Source organism: Wolffia australiana, chromosome 13 (genome assembly GCF_029677425.1).
Source record: "Wolffia australiana isolate 7733 chromosome 13, ASM2967742v1".
In the NCBI taxonomy this organism is placed as follows: domain Eukaryota; kingdom Viridiplantae; phylum Streptophyta; class Magnoliopsida; order Alismatales; family Araceae; genus Wolffia; species Wolffia australiana.
The window spans coordinates 2,094,500-2,106,515 of NC_135847.1; the positions used below are offsets into that span (position 1 = coordinate 2,094,500).

General features: G+C 35.1%; 1 protein-coding gene across 4 annotated transcripts; it reads left to right on the forward strand.

Moving 5' to 3' along the window:
• The first annotated feature begins 4,085 nt into the window (after window positions 1-4,085).
• LOC144710866 (uncharacterized) lies at window positions 4,086-11,410 on the forward strand. Of its 4 annotated transcripts, none has more exons than XM_078584699.1 (8): window positions 4,086-4,243; window positions 5,075-5,281; window positions 7,791-7,848; window positions 8,265-8,345; window positions 8,465-8,500; window positions 9,673-9,915; window positions 10,015-10,153; window positions 10,875-11,410. In XM_078584699.1, exons 2-8 carry the CDS (start codon window positions 5,106-5,108, stop codon window positions 11,315-11,317), a joined length of 1,176 nt encoding a protein of 391 aa, XP_078440825.1. In that variant the 5' UTR covers window positions 4,086-4,243; window positions 5,075-5,105; the 3' UTR covers window positions 11,318-11,410. The 4 variants fall into 4 exon arrangements, with proteins under 4 accessions (XP_078440825.1, XP_078440827.1, XP_078440828.1 ...); XM_078584701.1 differs by having other exon boundaries at window positions 10,015-10,149; window positions 10,875-11,104; XM_078584702.1 differs by having other exon boundaries at window positions 10,015-10,130; window positions 10,875-11,045.
• The last annotated feature ends 606 nt before the right edge of the window (window positions 11,411-12,016 follow it).

The window sequence follows — 12,016 nt, forward strand, 5'->3', positions numbered from 1 at the left end:
CATGTACACTTGTTGAGGAAGTTATTCTATAACGAACTATTCTAGCTCAAAAGCGAAAGAGAAACCTAACCACATGAGGAATATATTGATGGATCTTTCCACGTTTCGGATTTGCAGGCCAACAATGATGGATCTCCACATATTCTTCTTTTCCAACTCTTCTTGAAGATCTTGTAAATATTCTCACCACTAAGCCTCAATAATGGAGTGAGTGGAAAGAGCAAAAAGGAAGAAAGAGAGGGGGGGCTAGGTATGGCTTGCATGGTCACCTAAAAATGGGTGCCCCTTTCTATTTATACTTATGCCTGAAGTTTTCATAGAAGTCCTTATAATTATGAGTATATCAACCAACATTCATGGATCTTATGTGTATGACACTCTAGGCCTATGTATGCTTCTGGTTAATAACTTAAATGCCCGAATAACATTTATTTCCAACCTTGTCAATTAACTATATTGATGGATATTACTTCAGGATCAATTTAAATCAATTGACATATTACGTTTCCAAGCCATTGGATGGCAAGCTACACCTCATGGTCTAGAAGATTTAGAGCAATAATTGAACTCTAACATAGAACCTTTATCGTGATCAACTAATGTATATGTGTAATACCATTCAATTTAGTGAACTCTTTCTCCAAAATCACCCATTGTCTATCTTCAGTGTATCTACACTGCTAGTGATATTTATTCTGAATAGTTTGATGTCTTTATCTAGTATCCATCGAATATTAATATTTTGAATACATACTAAAAGATAAGTAATCACTATATTATGGTATCATTAGCATTACATGAATTCATGGACCATTATAAATATCACAGAATAATAATAATGCACAAGCATCTATCTCAATAAGCTTAAACATGACATGAAAGTGTGATTTTCTTAATATCCACAATAGATCAATCTTTATTTTCTAAATTTCAAATTCAATTAAACCATCTTGTTGAGTACAAATAACTGAACCGTATGGATCAAAGCTCAAAACTAAATTGTTCTCAATATTTTGGTGATAAGAGAGCTACAAAATTTTAATTTAATATCTTTCAATTCAAAGGAAATCTAATTTTACTCAATGAACTAAATTCAAATTCCATCTTTATTCCAATATGATCAATCTAACAAGGGTCCTATGAATAAACTATGCATTAGGGATACTTTTATCATTTAAGGCCTTCGATGTATACAACAGTATTTATATTTTTATAGTTTAAAGCCATTGAAACAAAGTATAAAAATAAGTGAATTTTAAATTTTAAGAATTTAGTTTTTACAGATTTAAAACTATACTTATTTTATACTTTTTAAGAATTTAATAAATTCAACTAGTGACCATTTATTCAAAAGCTATTCAGTTAGCTAAATCCAATAATTTAAAAACAGTAATAAATAAATTTCATAATTATCCTAATTTTCTAAAAAATATATAGAATAAAATTGGGAATTTAATAGAATTTTAGAGTATAAAAGTATTATTTACTCTAAATAAATACCTTAGACTGCGCTTCAGCTATGCTGGTGATGGTTTATGGAAGTGATATGAATGTAGTGTGTGTATGAGTTTGATTGTAGTGAACCACTATGGAGATGGTAGGGGATACGCTCTACCATGTAATGGAGCAGGGTTGGGTGATGCAATTTTAGCATTGTCACAGGTGACAGTAATGGAGCCCGATGTGAGCTCATGAGCGACAAGGTTAGAGGTGGAGTGCGTTATGATGAAAACCTAGGCCATAGAAAATGTATCCAAGGAAAAATGACAAAGGCAAGGCAAAATTAGATGAATATCATACTAATGTCATAGTAACGTGCCCAACGTGTCAAGTGATGCTTTCTCTTCACAAGTCTCAATCTGAAGTCACTCCAATCCTTCGTTTTGTCCAATTGTAACTATGAACAAAATCTATGGGTGTCATTTTTACAAGGATGGGGTCTATTCAAAAATCTGAGATTTTGAATGGATAGGGAATATGGAAACAGAACTATCTACCAAAAATCAGCTGGAAAGTCTTTCTACATCTTTATGTATCTTCATTTGAAGTTGGAGCAATCTGATCCAACCAATTTTTTCTCTCCTTTGTTTTATGCAAGGAAGACTGTAACAAAAATTTAGGAAGATTTGAAAAGTGTCATAAATTTCCATAAAAATACCAGAAAATCCAGAAAAATCAGGAATTTATTTTTATTATTTAATAAACCCTTAGAAACATTTAACTAAATCTAAATACATATTTTCAGACTTATAAAAATATATTTTTATGAAATCAATGTCAGAAAATTCTGTTAAAATACCATCAAGAAGCTCTGAGTTTCATTCTAAAAATGTAGTGAATCATTTTAATCCTTAATTTCATGTGTTTATGGTAGCTGTAATGATAGGAAACACATAAAATATATCAAATGACTATGAAATATAACACGTTATTTGTGATTATCATATATTTGATCCAAGACTATGTGATTATCATCTATTTAGTCCAGAACAAATATGTCAGATTTTATCAAATCATCTCAAATGGGTAAGATTACAATAAATGGAATACAACACTGGATAATAATAATTCTTCAAAGATAAAATATACCTAATCAATGATAACTATATCTCTCTTTTATTTTGTTACTAGATCAATTTTATTTGTTTGGATCAATTCAATCAACAGAGTATTCTACCAATCTCTTTCTCTCAATTCTTCTTCATACTACTCTCTCTATTTCCACTTCAATTTTGGAAATAAACTTTGACTTTCCCAATTCACATTGTATCAAAAGTAAATATATGAATTTCAATTCGATGGTTTTACTCATCCATCCATTGAAGGGATTCTCCAAAGTTGAGAGAAAGGGATGAAAATGGTTTTTTTATATCTTTTGAAGTATTTTCTATGCCCTTTTATCATTTCTCTGTGTTAATTATGCACATTCACACTGGCACAAGATGGCAAAAGTTACAAAGGTTGTTGCCTCTAAATTTTTTATGATGGGGACTCTAATGTACACTGTAGTGTTTGTCTGTCCTGATACCGACATCAGATTACAGTATCGGGACGAATGCTGAATCGGATATAGGAAACCACATTTCCGAATCCATTTTCACCGATATCCGGATATCGGATAACAATATTGGGTATCAGTTGCTATAGTACCGATATCTGATATCATTATCCGTCTCGATGTCATCATCTGCCTCTGTCTCTGGGGAAGGATGACGATAATGGATATCAGAGTTGGATATTTAAATTTGATATCTAGCATGAATGGTCGTAAAAATACATTTATACGGTGAAGCTATCATTGTGCTACGATTTGGAGAGAATTATATCAGCTTGTTTAATAAATACAATTCAAAAAATTTGATTTCTTCACATATGGGAGAATAGGATTCATTTATTCATAAGAGAATTTTTAGGTTATTACCTTGTTTAATATATAAGCTTCAGAATTTTTGTTTTCTTCCACATGGGATAATAGAGTTTAAACTGCGATTCCTATTATCCCATTGGAAGAAAACAAAAATTTTGAAGCATATAAGTGAAACGAGGTATTAATAATAGTAAAAGATTTGGGCGTTGTTAATGTTAAACATCTAAAATCATGTTCATTATTGATTATTTCTCTTGATACCGGATATCGATATCCGGCTATCAGCCTTGTCCTTACCTATTTAATATCCGTCCCGATATCCGTTTTACACAACTGTATCCATTTGATATCCATTTGATATCGGATATCTGGTGCAGACGCCGTCCTGATTTTTCCGGGTATTGGGTATCAGATATTGGACGTCCGATACCTGATATCCGGATGTAGCCAATCCCTAGTAAACTGTTCTTGGAGATAATGGATGATGTTCTTGTTTTAATGGATAATTATTATAGTTTCCTATGTCCTTACAAAAATCAAATAAATTAATTTAAGTTTTAAAGCCGTGATAAGATTAAAACATGAATATTCCGCCTACAAGCTATTTAGTCAAATAAAGAATTTTTTTTGATCTGTTCAAAGATTATTTACTTGCATCAATCATTTGGGGATTTATTTTTCTCTTAGAACAGACGGAAAGAAATTCTGAAAATTCCCACCGAATCATACCTTACTTCTTTATCCGTTCTTACGATGAATCTCTTGGCGAAATCGAGGTGGGGTCCATACTTTTTCTACAACCCACGAAGGAATTCCCAAGATGTAGATGTATCCTCCGTTGGCCTGAAGGCCCAAAGACCCAGGTGAAAAGATCTGGTAAATCTTTTCAAATGATCCATTCTCTTGTCTCCCAGTTCTTGATTTTTGATTTGGTCGATCGTACTTTCAGAAATTTGATTTCTTTCCGGCGAAATAATCCCATATCTCGTTTTCCCAGTTTTTGAATTTTCATTTGGTTCATCGTAGTTTCCGAAATTTGGGTTCTTGGCCTTGAAATAATCCTATCTCTCGTCTTCCCAGTTTTGGATTGTCAAATGGTTGATCGAAGTTCTATCCTATCTCTCCTCTTCCCTGTTTTTGGTTTTCGATTTGGTTGATCTTAGTTCAACAATCCTATCTCTCCTCTTCCCAATATTTAATTTCTCATTTGGGTGATTGTAGTTTCCGAAATTTGAGTTCTTTGCAGTGAAATAATCCTATCTCTTGTCTTCCTACTTTTGGATTATCGATTTGGTTGATCGTTGTTCAAGAAATTTGAGTTCTTACCGGCGAAATAATCCTATCTATCGTCTTCCTAGTTTCTGATTATCGATTTGGTTGATCGTTGTTCAAGAAATTTGAGTTCTTACCGGCGAAATAATCCTATCTATCGTCTTCCTAGTTTCTGATTATCGATTTGGTTGACGTTGTTCAAGAAATTTGAGTTCTTACCGGCGAAATAATCCTATCTATCGTCTTCCTAGTTTTTGATTATCGATTTGGTTGATCGTAGTTCAAGAAATTTGAGTTCTTACTGGTGAAATAATCCCCTCTCGTATTCCCCGTTCTTGATTATCGATTTGGTTGATCGTAGTTCAAGGAATTTGGGCTCTTGCCGATGAAATAATCCCAGATCTTGATTTTTGATTTTGTTGATTGTATTTTCAGAAATTTGAGATCTTCTCAGTAAAGGTTGGGAATGTGGAGGCGGAATAAAGATCATGTTTATTGGGGGAGGAGAGAAATGGGAGCAAAAGGGATTGTTGTTGTGTTCGCTTGGATGTCGAGCGAGGAAAAACACGTAAGATCTTATGTGAATCTTTACGGCTCTCTCGGGTGGAATTCCCTTGTTTGCCACGCCAATTTCCTCACTCTGTAAGCTTCTAAATTCTGATCGCCTTGTTCTTGACCATTCATTCTGATGATTTTTTTTCTGATTCTATTATTCTCACGCGAAACGATAAATCTGATCCGAATTGCTGATTTTTTTCGCATTTTTTTCGGTTATCCGGGCCATCTCCTGTATTTTGAAGATCTTTTTCTCCGATTCTGTCATGAGTAACTTCGATTTCTCGGATTATAGTCAGATACATTCGATGTGTTCTTAGATTTCATCGTTTGTCTTCATCTGATTGCCCTATTCTGGATCATTCATTCTGATGTATTTCTCTGATTTCCTTTTTCTTGGATGTTCTGAATTGTCGGATGGATGCTTCGACGCTATAATTTGCTCTGGATTGCCGATTTTTTTTGGAATTTTTATTCGGTTTGCTCTACCGATTGATATTGATCTACTATCTTATAAAATGTATTTTCCGATTCTATAATGAGTAAATTTTATTCTCAGGATTATAGTGGGACACATTCAGTAAGTTCCTAGATTTCATTGAAACTGGCTATCGAGTTGTTTTTCTTCAAGTGATTATGCTATTTTGAACTGTTCATTCTGATGGCATTTCACCCGTTTCTCTATTATCAGAGGTTCTGAAATCGTCTGTTGGTTGATACAATGGTATAATATGATCCTAGTTGATGAATTGTGACGATATCCTCCTTCCGGTTGATGATCGTACCGTCGATGTTCTCTCTTTTTTTATCAGAATCACTTGGCATAGAATTTTCATTGTCATTGAAGCATTGATACACCCCATAAAGACATATCACCCCACAAAGGCCTGAATTGCTGATTCATGGGGTCAAATCCTTCTCAGAATGAAAACATCATGGGAACTAGAAACTACAGAAGCAAAATTCCTGAAATCCACCTCTAACTTATGATAGTTCTGAATTCTTGAAATAATGAGACATTTCCATGGGTCACACGTAGGAAGAAGAGGGTAATGATACTTCAACCTGAATATAAAGGCATTGTACGGATAGTTGGGGAATTTTCGATTGTCCTGAATGCCAGGTACGATGAACGGTTTGAGTTTTGGGCAGGAATTGGAACCAACCACACCAAACCATGTTCTTCTCTTGTCTAAGTGGGAAGGAGACTGGCAATTATGGGCTTCGAGATTGTTTTTGGGTTGGTAGCATTGTCATTTTGGACCTCTTCTTCTCTCTGGGTGAGTTGGGTCTACCGGGTGGTTTGAAAGGTTTGAACCAAACCAAACCAATCTGAATCAAACCGAACTGAACCGTACAGAACCAAATTAAAGTAATCTGAAATAAATTAAACTGAAATAAACTGAAGTGAACCATGCCAAACCAAACCAAACCAAATTAAACAGAATCATACCAAACTGAACCAAAGCAAAGCAAACAATTCCAAACCACTCATTTCCCTATTGATGTGTTCAAGAACATCTCTTGGTGTTAGAGTTTTGGGGAGAGGACGTGATGCACACTGCGTCCCAAGATATGCACTGTGACTACGCCAGTCAGGATCAATCTGAAAGGGGGGAATTTTGATTGGATGGCGAGGACTGCCTCAACTGCTTCCCCTCACAGGGTGCTTGCTGTCTCTGGAGAGTTGATGTTGGTGATATGGTCCGCTGTCGGGTGTACCAAAGGAGCCGTCGGAAGAAGGGTACAAGTAGCCCAGCGGAGAGTAAAGAGCCTCTTTTGTGACGAAGGAGTTTCCTCATCTTTTGTGGTTGATATATTCCCTCTCTTGTTTACAAAGCTGGTTTGGGACAGAGGAACATAACAGTTGGTCTGGGCAGGGCTAGTCCCATCTCATCTGGGGAAATATCAAACTTTAAATAGGATTGGTTGCAAATGTATCTATCATATGGAAACTTTTGGGATGCCCGGAGGCTATTACTTGATGACAGATTCTCTGTAGAGGTCTGTGAATAAGGTTTCTCTGACTTTTTCCTTGGTGTCAATGTACTAGAATTATTCCAAAATTCAGAAGATTCTCCTGTTAATCTCTTTCTTCCCAATTATTTGGGGAACTTTACATTTGTGGGCTCTGAGGTCTTCTCAATCACTGAAGGAGAAAGGTTTTGATTTGGGGGCCGCAAGAATATTCTTGTTTCAAACTCCCCCGATCCATGTTCTTGAAGACTGCATTGTTCAATAGAACTCCAGATTATGAATGCATTGAGTACTCGGGAGGATCACAGATCGTGGGTGATCTTCCTCTCTTTTTTCAAAAGAAAGAATGCGTTGAATACCATCCTTGGTTATGTAGGCTGTCTCTCCAGATTTTGAATCCTATAACTGCCAATTAACCCAACACATTGATCATTCCGTTTCATCAAGATTCAGTCTGTTAATTCTTGTGGTAACTTTAACCAGCTTTTGCTCTTCGCTGGCTTATAGATTAATATATGAAAAGCAGTGTTGTGTTAATTTTTCACTGTTCAGAGCTTTAGTTCTCTCTATTTTTTTACTTCAGTTTTATGAAGATGATTCATCCTGAATTTTTTTTTAGATTTTTTCCAGAAAAAGCCGCACAATTAGGTCTTGGAGTGCTCCAGGAGTTGGTTAAGGTAGGTATTTTGTTTTCATATGGGCCACTTCAATTTTCTTTCTGTATTGAACCATGGTTTACCTAAATCAATGAAAGGTGCTGGACATTTCATATCATTCATCTTTTTGCTATACAATGGCTAATGTTGATGATTTTGATACCATTGCTGGCGGTATACATTATACACGATACAGATGATCAAGATTATTTTCAGTTAGAACAAAAATCAATATTTTATCTTTGATAAAATATGATATTTTCAACAAAAAAGATGATTACTGTCTTGTACTCATCTTTAATTGGTCACTTTTGTGGACATGAGAGATATTACCGTATGAAATAAAATTCTTAGTATTTTGTCTTTCCTAGGTTTTATGCGATTTCATTTATATGAATGCAGTCTTTGTGCCATTTTATTCACGGTTTGAGGTGCAGGAAATTAAGACCAGGAACTTGCCAGTAGTCTTCTCTGGTTTCTCAGGTGGCCCAAAGGGAGCCATGTACAAGATTTTCCAGGTAAATTTACATTAAAAATATGGAAAAAAAAATCCTCCTTTTGGGTATACAGTTTGATCCTACTGCACCTGATTCTTGCCTATCCATTGGATTAAAATGCTCTAAGAGTTTTTTTCCAGATCATTGATGGCAAACGACAAGGGAAACTTGATATGGTATGGAGGCCCTTTTCCGTTTCTGTTCTGATATACCATTCAAAATACATAATATAAGTAAACAAAACTTTTTATATTTCAAAACATTAAGTAAATAAAACTATTTTATATTGGTGAGAAATTTCCTTTCTAATCGGTCCACTGTTTCATTCCCTTAATCTATCTGTAGTTTTTCCGGTTTCCCCAATGATGTCTGTGAAATGTTTGATAACTTCTTCATTTCGTTCTAAACTATGTATCACAATTCGAAACTATTTGTTGGTATGCATTAATGGGTACCTCACTTGTTCATATTCCTCACTCAGGAACATGACTATGATAAGATTCTATTTGGATCTATCATTTTTTATAATATCCGCTCTCGATCTACCACGAGAGTGCAGAAGTCACTTGAGATCGCCTTTTCCTCTATCTGTTGTCAATAGGTGAAAGGTCAAACCAATATATAACAAGATTGCAAATGGAATATCAAGAAAGAAATGCAGAGTATCAGTGATAAGAATAAGGGATCGGATGAAGAATAACTATAAGAGAAGAAGACTGAATCTCCCCTGTTCCAGCTCTGCCGGAGAAATTATTTGAACTCGTGATCTATGCCCTTTGACTGAGATCTCCTGCCTTGATATAGAATTCGGTTCCTGCCAGTCTTGGACGTTTGACTTCGCATTTGTCCCTCTGGGTCGTTCTTTCTGCCTTACAATTTCCTGGCATGCTTATTCTGATATTAACTAGAAAGGTTCCTATCAGACAAGGACACCAGATTGGGGCTCCTTTTTTTACATGCTTAATCAGTTTTTCTGATTATTGAATCTGTAAGATTTGGAGATACCGTAGGGATTTTCCTCATTTCTGAATGTATCTTACGTTGTTACCTGCTGATAGTTTTATTTTCCTATATTTTCTTCTAATGTTAGCCATGGAGTCAGAGAAACAAATTATTATTTTAAAATATTTTTGGTATTGATGGATATAACGTCTTCAGGCCTGTACATGTGGGTAAATCTATGATTCTTATGTTGTCACCTGCTGACAATTTGTTATTTTCATATATTTTATGGAGTGATCGGAATGGCTCAACACGGACTGTATATTGTGAATGTATCTTCTGACCATTTAATTTAATATTAACCATGGGATTAGTCAATAAATTTATTCTTTTGACATTTTTCTAGAATGCTGGATATATCCTCGTCAGAGACTGTATATGCGGGCAAATATATGATTCTAGCCCTGTTGACTTCACCAGCGATTTGGGTACTCGTTTTGTTCTTCACCCAAGTATTCTTGGATTATCTGAACCACCGAGAGCAGTGTCATGGATGGTAAATATGTTGGCATCTGGTTTGGACTCTCTTTTCCTCCGGAGGTTTGAAGATCAACGCGCTGACTACTGGCAAACTCTTTATTCTTCTGCGGTGGGTTTTATGGTTTTGTTAGTTTCTACTGGTTTATTCTTCTCTTTGTTTTGATTTTCTTGAAATTTTCTATATCATATATTTCTTGAACATATGCAGAAAATGGGCCCAGTTCTCGTCATGTGCTCGGAAAATGATGAACTTGCACCTTTCAACGTAATTCATAACTTTGTTGAACAACTCAAGGAACAGGGTTCTGATGTTGATTTAGTCAGGTGGGCATCTTCCCCACATGTAGGTACGCCCAAAACTTTAATAATGTGTACCAATTTCCTGACATGCATTTTTTAATGCTTCATATGCATTGATATAATAATTTTTGTTTCATGTTGAACGATATCAAATATTTTGTCAATGGAAGATATTTACATAAAGAAGCTTTTATGTTTCTTCTAACTGAGAAGTTTCCATGTTCTCTCTATTAGTTTGCATGCCTACATATTTTTTATCTTGTCTGCATATTTTTACTAAGCTGTTATTGTTAAGGATCTTAAATGCCCTCCCAGATCCACAGTTATGCGAATAATTTTTTTTTAAACTTCATCATTCCTTGGACATGGAGTTCGACTCTTGACCTAAAATGTATCCTACTTCCTCTTTTTCCGGGAAGATAAAACTCAAATAGGTAAAATTTAAATGAAACTATATTCTTCAACTAAAGCATTCAAATGGGTATCATCATTCATCTGTCGTTCGGGAATATTATCAGCTGGAAGTGATGGGGAACAGTGTCAAATTTTCAGGCATTTCAAATCACCATCCAATTAATAATAATATCTGGAGGACTTTGCAAAATTGAACCGGCATCTTAGAATTCTGTCTTTAATTCAAAATAATTTGACGTTTGGGCATCCAAATTATGGATGAAAGCTCACAATTTTCTGCATCATGAAAGTAAATCATCATGCAAAAAAACCCAAATTTATTGCTGAATTTTCTCCCTGATGAACATCCTGCAGGACATTACAAACACCACCCTGTTGACTACCAGAGTGCCGTTTCGAAGCTTCTTGATAAAGCAGTTGAATGCTATTCTCAGAGAATGAAACAGCCCGGCGGCGGAAATTCAGGATGTAAACAGCCAAGTGACCTCATTTCAAGTTCTATAGATCACCATCAAAAGACAGCTTCAAGTAATAGTCATCTTCCATCAAGTTATGGGGAGATTGAGATAGACTTCAGCTGGCAACAAGATGATGAAGATGAAAAAGAAAGAGGTTTGGCTCATCAGAAGGTTTCAGAAAGAGTTTCTCAAGTTCTTTCTGATGTGGACAGTCCAAAAACCATTGACAGTTGGGATGTAATGCACAGTCAACCAGTTCACAGGAGAGTAAGATTGACATCTGCCAAGAAGTACAGTGCCCTTAAATCTTACAGGGGCATGCAACGCTCTAGATTGTAATTTCAGCATGTCCAGTGCCATACCAAGCTGTATAAAAACACCAGACATGGGAATTAATAAGCATCCACCCAATGATGTGTTTATTTTTCTGAATTTTCATGCTTCTCCAGGAATTACCTTTTATAGTAAATACATTTTACATTAATTGCCATCGACGAGATCAGAAATCATTATAAAATGAAATAAATTAATGGCTATTTCTGAATTTTTTTTGATATTTCTTGAACCTGAAATTAAATATTTTCTCCTTGAAGGTACGTTTGAATTCTGTCATGAAAAAGTTACCTGGTTAAGATGGAAGAAACAGAAAAGATAGTAGTACGCTTCAAAGTCAAACTAATAGGGCACTGCATGTTCAAAACTATTCATTACATTTAATATTTTGATATTGGATTTACCTAAATTGGGAAGTATTAGTTGATGAAATATATAAAAAATGACATTGGTTCTTTTATACTTTTCTCTCTATCTCTCACTAAACTCCCTCCCATAGACCTTCTCATAGAGATCTATATGGGGACCCTATCGGAGAGGCCTAATTAAACCTCTTTTCTATGATTTCCCTTTATCTTACAAAGTCAAACAATAACCACTGCCTTGAGATATATCAAGAACTAGTCTGAGGGCAGAATATCAATGAGAGGAAAAGATGCATTTGTTGGTTTGAAAATACATGAAATTAAGTCACACTAAGATCTA